The 18,523-nt window shown below is 43.2% G+C and overlaps 1 protein-coding gene across 2 annotated transcripts in view; it reads right to left on the bottom strand.

Annotated features, from left to right (window-relative positions):
- Positions 1 to 307: 307 nt before the first annotated feature.
- The window catches only part of Znf462 (zinc finger protein 462), a 141,093-nt gene continuing 122,877 nt past the window's right edge, over positions 308 to 18,523 (bottom strand). For both annotated transcript variants that reach the window (XM_055605319.1, XM_055605320.1), the window contains exons 11-13: positions 13,125 to 13,257; positions 4,816 to 4,939; positions 308 to 3,189 (exon numbers count right to left, since the gene is read on the bottom strand). In XM_055605319.1, coding sequence (XP_055461294.1) covers positions 2,982 to 3,189; positions 4,816 to 4,939; positions 13,125 to 13,257 — 465 coding nt within the window. In that variant the 3' untranslated portion in view covers positions 308 to 2,981. The remainder of the gene's footprint in view (positions 3,190 to 4,815; positions 4,940 to 13,124; positions 13,258 to 18,523) is intronic.

Below are 18,523 nucleotides of genomic sequence, written 5' to 3'. Positions count from 1 at the left end.
TTGTGTAATTCTCCTGTATCAGCCTCCCAAACGCCAGGATTTCGATTCTGAGCCACCACAACCAACTGATTCCTATTTTGGGGGGAGAAATAATCCCTCCATCAAATTGATATTGTTGATGCATAGCCCGAGGCAGGAATGTTCATGTTTTAGAACTCCAGCTCGGACCTCACCTTAATTTTACCTGTTTTCTCCATCTGTGTAGATGAGTGCACAGATTAAAAACTGGTCTTGTCACTGCCAGCCTTCCTGTCTGTAATTAAACCCATAAATGACTTACAACAGATGCACATAGACACATGTGAAAAAAATTCTTTATTAATTTCTCACATTTCATTACAAAATGTATGTTGCAAACAACTTGAATAACCTACTTGTGGTTTTTATTTTATTATTTTTTTTATTTTTTGTGTTTAAACCCTTGGCTTCCAGGAGTCAGGATCCCCTATCTTTCATCAAGTTTCAGGAAACACTGATTATTGGAGTCAATAGGTTATCATTTTGCTATTTATTTTCTTCTCTCAAGCTCTGGAAAAAAATGTCCTCTGTATAAATTAAACAACAACAAAAATGTTGTAAATTCTATGTCATTACAGTCAGCAGAAACAGAATGCATCCAAAACGTGTGGCCACAAAATATCAGGTATATGTTTGAAAAAGAAAAAAAAAATGACATTCTAGCCTTGTTAAAAGGATAATGGTCCCATATTTTTATTAACAGGTTAGCAAAACAAAATCCAATGGATTACAATATTTACATGTTATTTGAAAAATAAAGAAGTGATAAAAAGCATGTCACAATTATTTTCTCTTTTTTTTTCTTTTTCCTTTTGTCGTTTTATCTGTTTGTTTTTGGTAACCATCACAAACATCCAATCCAGGTATGAAACTGTTCAGTACACTTGAAATGAGGCCAATCCCAAACAAATAAGGACACAAAAGAATGTTTGTCTAGATATTTCACACTTTCCCCCTTTTCTGGTTTCCATATGATGGCCCCCCCCATCCCTAAAAAAAAAAAAAAAATTAAATTAAACAGCCTACAAATAAAATTTCTTAATAGCAAAAAAAATTAAAAACAAAACAAAGCAAAAAAACAAGAACATGCTTTTCAAGTAAATACTTCACAAATGCAACATCTTTCCGTGGATCTTATCTGAGGCTGAATGGGACACTACCATCCAGCTATCCCTCTTCCCTTCTCGCCCCGCCCCCACCCATCAACCCTTCCAAGTTAAAACAGAAACAAAAACAGAACAAAAAGAAGAAACATGAAACCTTACATTCGTTCGCACACATACATCCAAACACCAGCACGTGTACATGTGTAGCTGCGTGCGCACGCACGCACGCACGCACGCACGCACGCACACACGCACGCATACACACACATTTCTAAACCTAAGCTTCAAGAAAGTTCTTTTCTACTTTTTTGAACAAAACCCCTTGTTCACAATCAGAACATGCTATTAATGTAGACTTGCATTTAGTCTGAACTGCTCTTGACAAAACAAGACCAAAAAAGAAAAACACAGAAAGAAAGAAGAGAGAGAGAGAGAGAGAGAGAAAAAGAAAGCAAGCAAGCAAGCACTTGTCCAGGCTCTCTGTAGGATACGCCATCTCTTCTTGTCCATGTTCATGAAAAGGATGGCTCCCAAAAGAAATGAGAAAGCCACACAATACACAAAGCAAACAAAACACAAGAGTTCAAATCACACACGAAAGTCAGCCCAATGTAACAGAAACTGTTGGTGTGAGACAGTGATGTGTTCGTTTGAGAAGCAAAAGAGAGGACCTCTTTGTCTGGCCCATGGCTGCAGAGCTCTGCAAGAGTTTGGTTCTTTAGTTAAATTAAAAAGAAACCAAAACCAAAACATTTTAGAAAGGAAGTTAACCTCTTTGTTATTTCCATGTTTAAGATTATAAAAATTCCTATTCACACACACCCACACACACACCCACACACACGAAAACCCTTTAGCTCTCCCTTGACCTCAAATTAAAACAATAAACACACAAAGAACAACTCATATGAAAAAAGAAGAACTGAATTTGTGCCGTGTTTGTAACACTCAAATTGAGGGAAAATAAAGATGTGGCCAACAAAATCCCACAATCACCATAAAATTAGTTCACATGAACCTACCAAATTCTAAATTATAGCTGAACACTAATAAACAGCTTACCTGGAATACAGGGTGACAATTCACACACAGTTATCTAGTAATTAAAGTCTGTTTCTTTTTTTTTTGTTTTGTTTTTTACTAAAATAATTAAAAAAATCACAGTATTTTAAGAAATAAAACCCACATGGGGATTTTAAGCACAATTTGTGTTCCTTTCTTTAAAACTCTTTTTTTTTTCTCCATTCACCATCCTGTCCAGCAGTTCTCTCTACATTTAACCACAAGGGCGACAGGTAGTACAGACAAATGCAGAGAATTCCCTTGGTTAAGTCTGAGGTACTAGGAAACAGGTGACTGTTTTATGCAAAGCAGTTTTTTTGTTTGTTTTCTGTTCGGTTATTTTTTTTTTTTTCTCCCAAAGCGGCTGCAGTTAGGTCTTGAAAAAGCTTAAGGTATTAAAACTAGAAAAACGCACCGAAAGTTGTGCGCCCCGAAGAAGTTGTTCCCCTAGGAGAAGTCTTCCACTGCCTGCGAGCTTCGGTTTCCACGCGCTGTCCGAGAGGGTCCCGGAGACCGCCGTGCTCCCAAACCGCAGCAGATGAAAACTTCCGTGGTGAAGATCCGGAAGGAAGGATGTAGTGACGGGAAAGGAGCCACATATTCCAACCATTTAAATAACTTTAATTTACATACTCACTCACACAGGTACCAGTGCTTTGAAAATAGATTGTTCAGTCCTAAAAGCAGCTTTGTTCTGTCTTTTCTCCTCTGTCCCTCCCCCTTCTCAGCCCACGCCGGCCCTCCCACATTTTCATCACGGTTCAAGTAAGGTTTGATAAGAATTTCACCAAACTCTTATTCGTTTTTGGCCTCTGCATTCTCCAGGAGAGATTTGTCGGCAGCTACTACACAGATGGCTACTGTTTCACTCTTTAGGGAAAAGTCTATCCCAATTGGCTCATCATCTTCTTTTGCCTCGATGGAGGGCAGCTGGATGCCATCCTCTACCATCTCCTTTGTATGGACATCGTCTCTGCTCACTGGGTTGGTATCATGCAATGCCCTGAAGGAGTAGAACAAGAAAAAAGTTTATTAGCCAGATGTGTCGACACACGTCTCTCATTCCAGCACTTAAGAGGTGGGCACAGGAGGCTCGGGAGTGGTGTGCATGCTGTTCTGGAGGCCAGGCCCAAGGTCAGGGCTCATTCCTCAGGCATCATCATCTTTTCTGTGTGTTTCTTCTGAGACATAGGCACAAGGGATCCTCCTGTCTCCGCCTCCCCAGAGCTGGGATTGCAAACACGCACCACCCTGCCCAGATTTGTTAACCTGCATTCTGGGCATGGAGCTGAAATCCTAAGCATTTTGTCAGCGAGGAGACTGTCAGCACACAGGTAATTTTACTAGCCGCCTCCCAGAGACCTAACAACAGCTGAAGTTGGCACGTGTTGCCCCTGGCACCTGCTGCCCCTGTGGGTGCCCGGGCGAGCTCCATGTAAAGGGACCACCCATCACTCCAGAACTCTCCCTGCCCTCACGGCCCTGCTCCTCTCTGTCTGCCTGTCCACATGTCCACGCCTCTGCCTCTACCCCTTTCCCAGGCCCTTACCTAACAAACCTTTGTTCCATATCTGTGGCATGGCGTAAGCTCTCAGGGGTACACCTTGGCATGTTACTGCCCAAGTTATATATTACCACTCCCCTGGCTTCATTATATTTCACAGCAGGGACCTCCTTGGTCCCTCACATGTTTTTTTCTAACTAAGCAAATACAGCTCTTCTATCTACCCTTCTCTGATCCTAGAATTTCATGTGAACGAATTCTATGTGTGCATAACTAAGTTGCCAGAGATTTCCTATTTGTTATGTGTAGGTCCTACAGAGCTTTTTCTTTCTAATGAAAGAAAATATCCAATGTTGTACCGTGCTTTCATTATGTCATGTTTTGTTTCCAAATTAATATAACATTTTGATATTGTCTCCTTCCCTGAGTTATACACTCAAATTCATCAGCTGGATTCAGAAGCTTAGATATTGGCCAATAACGACTAAGACAAAAGGGGCAACTTGGGTATTGGAGATTTATTAGTCAAGACTGTTAATAAATCATCCAAAAAAACAAAACAAAACAAAAACCCAAAAAAACAAAAAAAACCTGCAGCAGCATCCATGTCTTGAGAAACTTAGTTATATCCTCAGAGGTCTGTACATTTAGCCGGCATTGTCTAATACAAAACACCGTGTCTGGTAGACTAAGGGCTCCTTGTGGAAAGGAGGTGAGAGGTCAGAGGATGCTCTCATTTACCTGGGCAGCCAGCAGAATAGAGCTAGCTGTGTCTCTGAGGTAAGTCATGGCATGCTTGAGACCATTCACGGAGTGAGCAAACACAGAAGCCAGAAATCCAAAAGCACATTCACATTCTCTCAGGGAATAAGATATGAACGCAAACAAAATGGACAGGCTACCCTTGACTTTGGGGGCTTTCCTTCACCTAACTTGTGTCAGGGCGGCCATTTTGAAAAGTAACAGAGAAGGAGGAATCTGGTTCCTCAATCACCACTGCCCGACCCTCATGCCTGGTAAGGTGACAGGGGTGGGGCATGGAGAGGAGTCTACATAGTCTCTAGAAATTCTGGCCTTCCTCCCACTGCCTCTCTTGGGACAAAGGTCTCTCAGCACCCTACTTACATGCCATGTCTTAACACGTGTCTTTCCCACTCAGAGCCCTGTGAGAATGCCCGTCCACAGAATTCACACGGAAATCGTTTCTCAGTGTTCACACCAGCCCCTCTGTCAGAAAATCTCATCAACTCTGCAAATAGAAGGAAAGGATCAGCGTTAGCTTTGTGTTTCTGGAACCCAGAGGTCAGTTAGCATTCACCAGAAAGGCCTCCTGGCTTACCTGGGAAGCTAAACTGTAGGCTACCTCCAGACTCCCGACTGACTCGGGGTTTCCCTTAAGCACACTTCCTACCCTAAGACCCCGTGACATTTATTTTCTAATTAACCTGTCCCTTCTGCATGATCTGAGTAAGGGCTTGACAGCTTGGCAGCTACCCAGTGTCTATCCAAAACGGGATTATCTGCTCACTAAGAAGAAGAGCGACCATAGGAAGCACGCAACCTGGTTGGCCAGCCTAGACCACAGGACTTTTACTCACAAGCGGAACACTTCAGGAAGGTTAGAAGCCCTGTGAAGACCCTCCAGTGAGTGGGGCCATAGACAGCTGTGAGGTCAGGTGGGAGCCTATGGGAAAGCGTGTCTGGCTCAGTGGATTAATGTCACTTGCCACCAGGCTTGACGAGCTGGGTTTTACCCCTGGAACCCACATGGTAGGAGAAGAAAACCACCACTCCCCTGCTCGTCCTCCACCAACCTCCACATGTGCCACTCTCTCACACATACAATACATAAGCACATGTAATAATAATCATGATAAAAAAGCAAGCATGCCCCCAGCCACTGATGGAACCTGGCCCAATGCCCAGTATTTATTCCTCAACCGGTGGTGCTCACTAAAGCGGGGATGGGGATACCGAGACATTTTTGAATGGGTCCGTATGGTATACACATCAAATATTGACCTAGCTTTTCTGTCTGCTCCAGTGATGCTGGCATACCTGATAGGGGTCTGGTAAATGTGGCTCTGCTAGCTAATTGTTTTTAAGCCACACCTCCTGGCAAGCTTAAAGATTAGGGCTGACAACGTCTGTGTGCTGTCCTGAGTCTTAGGGCTATATGTCTTTCATCAGCCCACAGAGGGCCAGGTCTTCACATGGGTAATAAGTAGCAGATGAATGCTGCAAAAAAGGTGGTGCAACTGACCATTTTCTTCTCTGATCACTGTGCGTCCCCCAGCTCAGATGTCACAGGAAGACATCTCCTGGTTGAAACACCCCACACTTTATGAAATCTTTAGGACATTAGCTGGAGCTCTGCACTGCCTTCGTCCCCCTCACAGAAAGCTATGTGAACAGGGCCAGTTTGCACAAAAGATGAGACATTTTCTCACAAATTAAGAAGATCACCACACAAGCCATTAAAAATAATTGCACAGACTATCTTCCTTGATTCTTTTCACTGGAAATGACACAGCACCATCTGCTCTGCACATTAATTCCTTAGCAGGGATTATCTTGGGCAAGAAATCAACAGAATGCCTTCCTGACTCCTCCCAGTTGCATAATGAGAGGGGGCAGGGCAGGCAGCGTTCTGCTTGGGTTCCTTTCAATTTCTTCATGCGTGGCTTCTCTCTGAAACTCCCTCTGAGCTTCCCAGACTGGTCTTGCTGTGTGTCTATTTGGAGTACGCTCCCCAGCTCTCTTGTTTGGAAAGAAACTGGGTAGCAGAAAGGCCGTTGAACTCCCCAACTGAAGGCATCTATACGAAAGCCCAAATTACTCACAAGGAGAATGTTACTAGTATTTGCTCCTCTGCCCTCAGGAAACATGAAACCAGTCATCTATTGTCTCCCAGGGCACATGCTTAGCATGTGAGAGGCCATTCTATCTATTACATCTCAAATCACTCTCCCTCAGCTTGAGAGCTGAGCTAATTCCCCCTCCTGCCCTCTGCCAGAAGCCAGGATGTCTGGCAAAAACACCCAAGGCTATTGTTGGCCCTGGTCTTCTTGGCAACAATCTACTGAGATGGTAGAAGATTGATTCTAGGCTGTTTCAAAGGAGATGGGACAAAGGGAGCCGGTCTTGCAAGGACAGGTGACAGGGAAGAGAGTTTTGGCTTGCACTTCCCAAGGTACTCAGGACAGTCCCCCATACCAACTTGTCTATCCAAGGAAGAGTTTGTCTTCATTTGTTTAGGTCTCTGGATGCCGACATAACACTTCCCAGTGAGAATCAGAAACCACAGAGTTCAATCTAGCTACATCTAGTCTGAGGCTGAGAGCCCACTGAGAGAGGCTGAGATGGATGAGCAGGAAGCTGGGCTTTCTATCCCACACATGTCACACTCAGTGTTTCCTTATGTCCTAAGCTTGTGTTACTTATTTTGGGGGACATCATCAGGAAATGGAGGACTCTGGAATGCCGATGGCCTCAGAAATAGCATATACTTAGCCTTAGACATGGAAAAAAAAGTCATAAAAACCAATAAGGAACCTTTTATCTCCTAAAGAGGGGCAGCAGGGCCACTGAGAACCAGGAATAAAAAGGAGCCTTTTGTACCCTCACTCAGAACCACCCTCTCCCTGCCTCTCCCTGAGGACATTCAAAACTGTGCAGAGATGTTAAGAATTTGTTGTGAAGAACATATTTGTGGTAAGGTTTTTAAAAGGAAAGGGGAAAATAAGCCATACTTCTGAGATCACAAGCATTTCTCTTACAGGAAATGGCTGAACATAGCCCCTGGTCAACCCATAGGTAAGGCTGTTTCCTGCAGCCTTGCAGGTTGGCCACAGCATGCAGCTTTTGACAAGTTAGCGCACTTTGGCATTAAGCCTCTGCTCTCTGTGTTGGTTGGAGATTCAAGGGCCAAACTAGATCTGTTGGTTCTCATAGTGGGAGTTTGGGGACAAGAAACACTGCAGAAGACAATGGCCTGGGAAAGACACCTGCTCAGGCCTGCTAGATATTCTGCCATGTGGCCCTAGAATATAGCCCCAGGGCCAATGGATCCACAGATTTCATGGCTAGTTTCTCTTTGATAAAGAACATTTTACCACTCAAAGGGTTGGAGATACATGTGGTGTAAGGCATCTGCTTTGGAGATCTCCAGAAGATTGAGATTTAGCCTCCAAAGGTTCTATTGGATAGGTCTTAAGTTTGTCAGAACCCTTATTTATTAGGTCCATGTTTTGGATGTCATGTCATTTATTCAGCGTTTGTGGTAGTGATGGAGCTGTAATTCAAGGTCTCTCGCACGACAGGCAAGGACTCTATCACTGAGCTGTATCTCTAGCCTTCGTTTACATTTTTATAACATGAAGGTATGCACAAAAGACCCCAGAGGGCCACAACGTAGAGTGAACAGGATAAGAAGTTCAAGGCACTATCTTCTGTGACTTTAAGATATGTAAACAAAGCTAAGGTCATCAAAACAGCCTAGAACACTAGCCTAGAATCAGGTGCACGGATCAATGGCACAAAACAAAGTCCAGAAACATATTCATTCATAGTTGGTTGACTTCTGAGAAAGTTCTCAATATCACACAACGATGAAAAGACAATCCTGTAAATAATTACTAGGACAATTTGGCATCCCAAGCAGAAACTAGATCCTGATCTTCCAGCCAGTACAACAATCAACTAAAAATGAGTGAGGGATCAAAATGTAAGTCCTAAAACCATAGAAAGTGTCGGAAGAAAACAAAGAGGAAATCTCCACCACACTGGTCTGAATATGATTTTTTTTTTTAAGTTTTTTACATGACTCCCAAATCACAAGTGACAAAAGCAAAAACAGACAAATGAGAGCTGAGTGAGGCTGAAAAGTGTCTGTACTTTTGGAGAAACGTTAGAATGAAAAGGCCACTCACAGATAGGAGGGGACAGCGGTAGGCTACACACCTGTCACAGGGCCAGCATCCTGGCTTCATGCAGAATTCCCATAACTCAGTCAATGCTTGAGTGGACAATTTCCCCAATTAAGAAATAGACAAAGGCTCTGTATAAGCATTTCTCAGAAGATATGTAGACAGATATTAGCTATATAAAGGCACTCCACGTCATGAACAAGAGGGAAATGTAAATTCAAACCTTAAGTACTTCTCCATAGCAATTAGAGTGTCTATTATAAAAGAGGGAAAGACAACATGTGTTGGTGAAGGTAAGACAAGAACAACACTGCAGACTCGCAGCAAATTAGGGAAGCCCTTATGGAAGGCTATATGTAAGTCCCACAGCAATCTTCAGCGTTGTCTACAACAGCAAAGACACAGAAGCCAGCTCAGTGACCATTTACCCATGAAGGGCAAGAGAAAAATGTGGCCTATACATCTGGTATACCCTTCTATTTTAAAACAGGAAATCCTGTCATTTGTAACAACATATTAAAAGGAAACAGGCCAAGCATAAAGGCAAACGCTAACTAAATGATTCCACTCTGTGTGAAACCTCTGCCCAATCCAGTGATGCAGATGGTGGAATAGACATGTCCAAAGCCCAGGGGTAGGAACCGGAGACACACTGGTCAAAAGACACCACCTTTCAGGTAGGGAGGAAGAGTGAGTTTAGGAGATGACTTGTGTAGCATGGTGACTATACTCAATAATGCTATTGCAGTTTAAAATTGCTCTGTTGATTAGGTTCTTCTTCCCCAAAATACACATGTAAGGAAAAAACATGTTAACTAACTCAACTCAGTCATTCCACAGTGTATACCTATGAATCATACATTTGTTAAAATAAAACATTATGAAGATGACAGAGGCATTTATTTATTTATTTTTATAAATTATTTGCTTTACATCCTGTTTAGCAGGTGATCTCAGTCATCTCCATGCACTGTCCCTGGTGGGTACATCAGTCTCTGCAGGACCCCCTGGACCCAGATTTGTTGGCTCTGTTGGTCTTCTTGTGGAGCTCCTGTCCCTTCTGGGTCCTTCTATTCCCCAACTCTTTTCTATGAGTCCCTGCAGTTTGCCCAAAGTTCTCAGAATCTGCTTCTATTCTTTGCTGGGTGGAGTCTTTCAGAGAACGTCTATGGTAAGCTCCCATCCTGAGCCAAAATCATACAATGGAAAAAAGACAGCATCTTCAACAAATGGTCCTGGTCTAACTAGATGTCTACATGTAGAAAAATGCAAATAGATCCATATTTTTCACCCTGCACAAAACTAAAATCCAAGTGGATCAGAGACATCAACATAAAACCAGACACATTAAATCTGTTAGACGAAAAAGTGGGGAAGAGCCTTGAACTTATTGACATAGGAGACAACAACAAGACATAGGAGAACACCAACAGCACAGACTCTAAGATCAACAATCAATAAATGGGACCTCATGAAACTGAAAAGTTTCTGTAAAGCAAAGGACACTGTCATAAGAACAAAACAACAATAGACTGGGAAAAGACCTTCACCACCCTACATCAGATAAGGCTAAGAAATTAAATTTCACTCTTCCAGTCCCAGATGATGAAGGAGCCGTAGGATACTATGCAAACAAGGCGAAGGCCAAGAACCACACCACACCACACACAACCAGTCCTGCAAATGGCATAGAAATGGCATCAAGAAACCCTGGTCACAAAGTTATGAATCTCTTAAGGGGGTGGACCCCAAGTTCTTGAGGAATACATACTTTTCCAAGAAGCACAACAGAAAGGCCTGAAGAAGATGCAGGCAAACAAAGCAAAGACAATGAGTGCTCCAGCAGAGGCCATCTAGGCCCTTGTGGAGCCTGTGACCATTAAGCCCAAGATGCCAAAGGGCCCCCTGCTGCAAACTCAGCCATCTGGCTTTCACAGCTTACCCTAAGCTTGGGAAGCAGATTCGAAGCTACATGGCCAAGGGTTGTAGGCTCTGCCAACCAAGGCTCCAGCTTCAGCTCAGGCTCCCAAAGGTTCCCAGGCCCAAGTGAAGGCCCCATAGGGAAGGCTTCCACTGATGTGAAGACAGACGGACTGATGTGACACACCCACCACCCACTATTTACAGATGACCAGTGTCCTATGCTGTTTTTACAAATAAACCAGAGGCAAGATCTGTTGAAAGAAAGAAAGAAAGAAAGAAAGAAAGAAAGAAAGAAAGAAAGAAAGAAAGAAGGAAAGAGAGAGAAAAAAGAAAGAGAGAAGGAAAGAAAGAAAGAAAGAAAGAAGGAAAGAGAGAGAAAAAAGAAAGAGAGAAGGAAAGAAAGAAAGAAAGAAAGAAAGAAAGAAAGAAAGAAAGAAAGAAAAATTAAATTTCAACAAACTAATCCAATTTAAAAATAGGGTACAGAACTAAACAGAAAATTCTCAACAGAGAATAGCGAATGGTGGAGAAACACTTGAAAGAAATGTTCAATGTCCAGTCCTTAGTCATCAGTGAAATCCAAATCAAAACAACCCTAGGGGATTCCATCTTACACCAATCAGAATAGCTAAGATCAAAAACTCAAGTGATTGCACATGGTGTTGAGAATGTAGCGAAAGGGCAACACTCCTCCATTGCTGGTGGGAATACAAACTTGTACAACCACTCTGGAAATCAATCTGTCACTTTCTCAGACAACTGGGAATAGTGCTACCTCAAGATCCAGCTGTACCACTCCTTGGCATGTACCAGCAAGATGCTCCATCATACAGGGACATTTGCTCAATTATGTGCATAGCAGCTTTATTCATAATAGCTAGAATCTGAAAATAACCTAGATGTCCCTCAACTGAAGAATGGATACAGAAATTGTGGTACACTTCCACAACGGAATACTATTCAGCTATTAAAAACAAGGAAATCATGAAATCTGCAGGCAAATGGATGGAACTAGAAAAGATCATCCTGAGTGAGTTAATCCAGAATCAGAAAGACATGTATGGTATCTATTCACTGATAAGCAGAGATTACCCGTATAATACAGGATAACCATACTATAATCCACAGACCTAAAGAAGCTAAATAACAAGGAGGACCCTAGAGAGGATGCTTAATTCTCATTCAGAAGGGCAAATAAAAGAGACTCTGGAAGCAGTTGAAGAGAGTAAACATACATTTTTTTTTTTTTAACTTGTCAACTAAAACTAAAGAAAATACCAAGGTTCAAAATCTAAAGTGTTTAAGTTAAAAATCTATATATTGACCACCTCAGGAGACAGACACTATTATTATCATTGTCACCGTCACTATTATTTGACAGCTGGCAAACTCACAAAGGTGTAAAGCAAAGTCCTGTAGACTGGGGGCCAATATCCAACAGGGTAACTGCCGAGCCTTGAGTGGTATATGAGACTAAGGAAACGATGCTTAGTAATGGCTACTAACATTCTTCCCTTCACTGCAATGGTGGTAGCTACGACGATTTTTTCTACCTATTTGTAGTATCCATGCATGAATTTTTCTCTATCTGTCATAACCCAAGGAGCACACCCTGACTTAGATTCTTTCTTTTTAATTTCGAGTATGCATGTGGGTGTGAGCACAAGACAGCAGGTACCTGGAGAGGCCAGAAGAAGGAGTCTGAGCCCCTGGAACTAGAGGTGCAGGTGGTTGTGAGCTGCCTAACATGGATGCTGGGAACTGAACTCAGGTTCTTTCAAGAGTAGCAAGCACTCTTAGCTGCTGAGCCCTACTACTCTCTCCAGCCCTCCATCCCCATGCCAACCTGTTTATAATATGCTCAGCCTGGGGATGTCCACACTAGTCTACATTTAACCATGTAGACAATGACAACACCCTAGATCACATAAGCATGTTATCTACATACAACTATGCGCATTTTGGAGTCTTCTTATGATATGGCAGAATGACTAGGGTTGGAATAATAGTTGCCACAAAACCTTTGCTGGTGCTTTCTGCAAACACAGGGGAGGATGGGATACCGTCTCTCCCTCTTGAGAGACAGTATCTCTCTGTCTTGAGAGACAGAACCCTAAGTGGGTTAAGAGAAAAATGTCCTGCAGCAGGACACGTGGAGAGTCCAAGTTCATTGCAGCCTCTCACTATGACCCCAGCAGCAATCATTTTAAAAAATGTCCAATTCCAAGTTCATCCTTATTCAATAGCCCTAAAGTGTCACTCATCTTGCTCTTTGCCTATTTTCATTCTGAAGCTTCCCTAGAGACTAGTTTTCCTTGCTTAGGAATCATATATATATATATTTTTCTTAGCAAACATGTATCTATAATTAGGAAGAAAATGTCTGTTTTCCTTGGAGTTTCTATAGCTGGTAATAGTTTGTAAAGACAGGGCCTCTGATGGTGCCTAAACCAGTCTGTTCTGCTACTTAACCAAGAAGGATCATCCCTTCTGTTCTCCCCACAGCAGCCTCCTGCCTCCCTTCTGTCTCACTGTGGACGTTCTGGGTGCCATCTGGGACTCAGAGAGCAGGGTGAGACTAACCTCTGTCTTCAGCCTTGCTGCTCATTTCATCGTCCTTGTCCTCGTCATCGCTGCTGGAACTCTCCATCTTTTCCTTCATCTGTTCCAGCTGATCCAAGTTAACCCGTCCAACCAGCTCAAAGTTACGGCTGACCTGAAAAAGGCAAGCAGATGATGGAATAATGAACCACAGACTTCATGAGCTCTCTTGGAGGAGATCCTTCCAGCATAATTCCCCCTGTGTCTGTGTTTTCACATCCAAGACCAAACAAGCGAGGAGCTGAGAGGTCTTTTTCTTCATTGCGGCTTTCAGAGACAGAGCTGTGTTTGGCTCCGGCCTTCTCACCAAACTTGTTAAGCCTTTGGTACAGGAAACAAAGCCCCAAACACCACAAAACCTATCACAGGAACTCAACACTGGATTATAAAATGTGTCTGTCTTTAACTACTCAAGCTTTCAATACTCCTGCACTCAAAGAGGCTCCTGTACGTGTCCTTACCACTAGCAGTGAGAATGGAAAATTTCTTCCACGATCCTGTCAACCATGTTTCCTGACTGTTGCAGCCAGGACTGCAAGACAAGCTTTTGACTCTTAACTCTAGTGTAAATGGAAGACCAGACTACTGCTACGAGTTTAGCAACATGTCTGAAACTGACCACAGCCAATTGTATGAGACTAGGATGACCTGCAAACAAAAACACAGGTAGCTAAGCTCAGGGGCTCATTAAATGTGGTAACTATGGGGATGGTGAGATGGTTCAGTGGGAAAAGGACTTACTGCTCAAGAGTGGGGACCTGAGTTCAGATCCTCAAAAACCATGTAAAAGCCTGGACTAGGAGCTTCAGGGTTAAGTCCAGGCCTGTCTCAAAACATCACATGGAGAGCATATACACACACAGTGGGTGGTTCTTATTCATCTAAAATGTAGTCAGAATAAGGCAGGGACCTGAGCTTTCTTCAAAGTATCTTTTAAAGGAATTAATAGTCCAGACTATAACGTCTAACAAGCTCAGGTTTGGGGTAATCAGATCAACAGTACAAAATATGCCTTCTCTGCTCATCTCCTCTGGGCGTTGGCAGCTATGCATATAGACTTGTTAGTGATGGCAGGTGAGGCTGCTAGAACAAGCCAGAGATTATACTCCACATGAGGGGGGTGCTCTAATCCCCCTTTTGAAGGCCAGGGGAGGAGAATGCCAGGACAAACGCCACTTTGTTCCCGCCTCCAGAGGCTCGCAGTATAGTTAGCGAATGAAGGCAGACATCATTAATTAGCTAGGCCAGTTCCACAGCTGCCATGGAAGACAGTGCAGTGAGGGCACAAGAGAGGAAAGAGGGCTTACAAGACAATTCAAAATATTCTCTGGGGCCAGACTGGGACAAAGATTTGCTGAGCACCACCAATTCCATATGCCTGGCAGATGGGATCGTCATCATTTGCTGTGACAAATGTGAGAGCTCAACTAAGAGTACCAGGGCCAACTCGGTGCTGTGCTGAGACTTAATACCACCCTGGCAACTTTGTATAGGAGACTGGTACAGCTGACGGGAGGCAGAATGCACTTTCAGGGTAATACCCTGCTCTACCTATGAGAATGGAATCCACGAAGGTCAGTTGATTTTGCTCTCTTCTTGCCAGACCTGGGCTCCTCCTTGAAACCCCTATTCTCACAAAGCTCAGGGCAACAGAAAGAAATCTATCATTAAACCAAGTGCTCTTTTGTCCCTCTCCTTTTTCATGGGTTTTGGAAGAACTATGCTCCTCTTTTTTCCTCTGTAGAAAACTGTTCACATTTTTGGATTCTGCACAATTTTAAAACAGTGTGTGGCATTTCCATGGTATATGTTCATCCCTGGACAACCCAGGATTTATCTGTCCTGAAAAAGATATCTATAATCTTTGCAAGGCAATTAAGACTTAAAACTATCTTATTTTTTTTTTTATTTTGCTATGTAATGAGAAGATTTCTAAAATTAAAAAATCTTTATAGCACTGGGTTATTCGAACATTAAAAAAACCCCAAACTAGCCATCTAAATGCTAATCTGAGCACAAAAGGAAGACTCCTTTATTCTTTTGCCCCTGTTAGCCCATCATCTCTCCTGTCTGACTGACTGTAAGCCCCACTCCAAAATTGGTTTGGCGCATCCATTCTCCCCTCCTCCTATATTGATTCCCCAGTGTGGTCAGAGTCATCCTTAAGAAAATGTTAGGAAGCTGGGAAGACGGCTCAGTCAGCAACACTCCCTGTACAAGCATGAGGAGCAAAGCGTGGATATATAAAAAGCTGGGCACAACACTGTCCTCTTCAGTCCTAGCTCTTGGATAAGGAAGATTGGCTGGAGCAAAGTGGGTGAGCTCCAGGATCAGTGAGAATTCCCGTGGAGCATGATGGAGGAGAACTCCCAATAGCCACCTCTGGCCTCCATTCCTGGACATACATAAGCCCCCTCTTAGGCACACACGTATACACAGGAAATGCCAATATTTGCCTTGAGGACAAAATCCAAATTTTGTGCTGGGTTTACAAGCCTTCCCCAAACTAGCCTTGTTCCCATCATCTTAACTGACTGCGCTTCCTAACACATCCCTTCTTCTAAGCCTGTACTTGTCACAGCCCTTACACACGTTCACTCAGTCTCCCCAGCCCAGCCCAGCCCAGCCCTTCACCAGGGAACCCTTCCTCTCATTGTTCCTCCGTTATTCACGCTATTTTCCCCTCCAACAGCACACAAACATGCTCACCTGGGCACATGCCTATTCCCTAAATAGTCTGCCTGCCTTGCCTCTCCCCCACTGAGCAGCAAAACCCAGAGGATAAATTTTCTGTCCTCTCATAGCTCCATCTCCCCTCACCATCAGTGTCTACATCAGAGCGGGCACCGCTTGTATTGCCTGGGTACTGTCTAGCATCATTTTAACAAGAGTCTCCAATGTCTTCTGCCCTACGTGACACACACAGTGTTCCTTGAACGAATGTCATCTTTAATCGCCTCATCATGTGTCATCAAGAGGATATGGTCTCTCATTCCCCCATGTATTTAGCTGGGGTTCTGTTATTCCTGGCTCTCGCTATATTGTAATAATAAACCTTATTGGGTAGAAGCCTTTCTTTTATGTTTTCACTTCATAACTGAAACTGCCAGATGTGAAGTTAAAGGGTACAAGCCAAAGGGTGCAAGACTTGATTGGCGTCTCAGCTAGCTTCAGAAAGGACCAAAGGTCCTCACTGGACCTGGAGACTGATGACTATGTGACTAACGTCTTGCTGGTGGGGAAGATAAGCTGAGGGCAACTCATGCCCTGACTCCCCAGGACCAGAAGTAACTGCTTGTGATCCTGTTTACATAAACGGTGCTAACCGAGGGAGAAAGAGCATGTCTAGGAGCTTTGCGTGTAGAACTCAGGTCTTTTCCGGCGTTTTGCAGACCAAAGGAGTCACGCATGTCTGCTTTAAGCATGTGTTGTTCAGATAGTTTTTAATATGCTAGTCTACATGTCCTATAAAAGTCCCACACGAGTGCCCCTAAAATAATGTGGCCTTGAAATTCACCAATCTAGTGGCGGTGTCAGAACTGAAGACCAGGGGCTTACGGGTAAACACTGCCTGCTGGGCTCTGAAATGATGACTGCATTAAACCCCTTCCCCAGCTAATGACAGCTTTCACAGCCTTTGCTATTTGTTGGTTTTAAACCATTCAAGAGATGTGGGAGAAGAAACAGAAGAGATTTTAGATATGTTCTTGGCATATACCCCCAGCAGCTTGCTTTAAGACTTACACAACTTATTAAGATTACCACGCTGAACACACTTTTTCACACTGCGCCCAGATGGGTACCTAACCTTGCAGAAAACATTGATACAGACATGCTTGATGGTGACAGAATGGAACCTGCCACCCTCATCTTCAGGTGACATCACAGGTATCAAGTGAGAGAGACCGTGACAAACCAAGTCCATCTTACATTGCCAGGGCTTCAGGGGCAGAGTTCACCTCCTATTGTCTGCACGGATGTTTATTATCACCTGAGACACTCAAGCAAGAGGTTCCTATCACCTATAATCTAGTATCACTATCAGAAAGAAAAGCCAAAGAAAACTTTCTTTTCTAGAAAGAGTAACAGCAGAGAACCAAGAACCACGGCCGGGTTCCATACGGTGGCTAACCAACACTGTGGAGCTGAGAATGTCTTAGACCCAAACTGAGAAATCTGTTTTGTGAAGGGCCATGTAAATGACTACTGGAAGGTCTCCAGACCACAGAGCCTCTGCCACAAAAACTCAACAGCTCCAAAGCCACCAGGAGCAAAATGTAAAGATATATGCAGCTGAATGCAAGTGAGCACCTACTCATAAAAAGCTAAATCTGGAATCTGTACTGTTTCATTGGTCAGAAAATGTGCTTTCTATTTTTTTTTTTTTTTAAATTTCAAACTTTCTTGGATGATGGGTGGTGTAAATTCAAGTGATGTGCTGGAGTTAGCTCATAGCTGCCCTTTGCTAATCCGTGATTTAGGCACAATTGCAAGCAGATCTTTGGCTGTCTTTGAAAATCAGATGGAGCTGTAGGAAAGAAATCACTGCGAAAAACAAAATATTATCTTTATGGCTGCCCACAGCAGTATGCAGATCAAATATTCTGTTGAGGCTGGAGAAATGGCTCAGTAGTTAAGAGCACTGGCTGCTCTTCCATATGACCTGGGTTCAATTCCCAGCACCCACATGGCAGCTCACAAGCATCTGTAACTCCAGTTTCAGGGGATGTAGCACCCTCTTGGGACTTCTGTGGGCACTAGACATGCATGTGGTGCACAGACACACAAGCAGCCGAAGCACCCATAGACACCAAATAATAAGATAATTACTTTAAAAATGTGTTACATTCTCAGGGACCAGCACCCCTATAAGAGTTATGGTAAAAGCTTAAAGAAAGGACATTCACTCTTCATCCAGGTTGTCCTGAAAGGCAGGATTTTCTTCTTTTTTTTTCTGCTAGAATCATATTGTGCATATACACCACAATTTTCATTTATTCACACACAAGTAGATATTTATATGATTCCCGTGTGAACAATATAATGACAACAGGAACATGAAGAGATACTAGATCTTCACTTTACATATTCCTGAGAGGGCCATCATACAATGGTCCAATGTACTTCATTCAGTATGCCAGGCAGGCGGTCATCCACTAAGATATAGCTCTAGTTCGTTATTGTTTTCTAGTTTTTATATATGAGACAGGATTTCGTTATTATACTGAGTTTCCCAGGCTGACCTGGAACTTAATGTGGAGCCGAGGCTGGCCTTGAACTTTCGGTCATCTGCTTCAGCATCAGGGACAGCTGGGTTTACAGGCCTGAATCACCAGGTCTGGTTCAATTTTTAATCTTCTTAAGGAAACTCTTGACCGTTT

The sequence above is a fragment of the Psammomys obesus genome, unplaced genomic scaffold, assembly GCF_907164565.1.
Source record: "Psammomys obesus unplaced genomic scaffold, mPsaObe1.curated_primary_1811, whole genome shotgun sequence".
Taxonomy (NCBI): Eukaryota; Metazoa; Chordata; class Mammalia; order Rodentia; family Muridae; genus Psammomys; species Psammomys obesus.
Note: the sequence above shows the minus strand (reverse complement) of the source record. Positions and strands in the feature narration are given on the sequence as shown.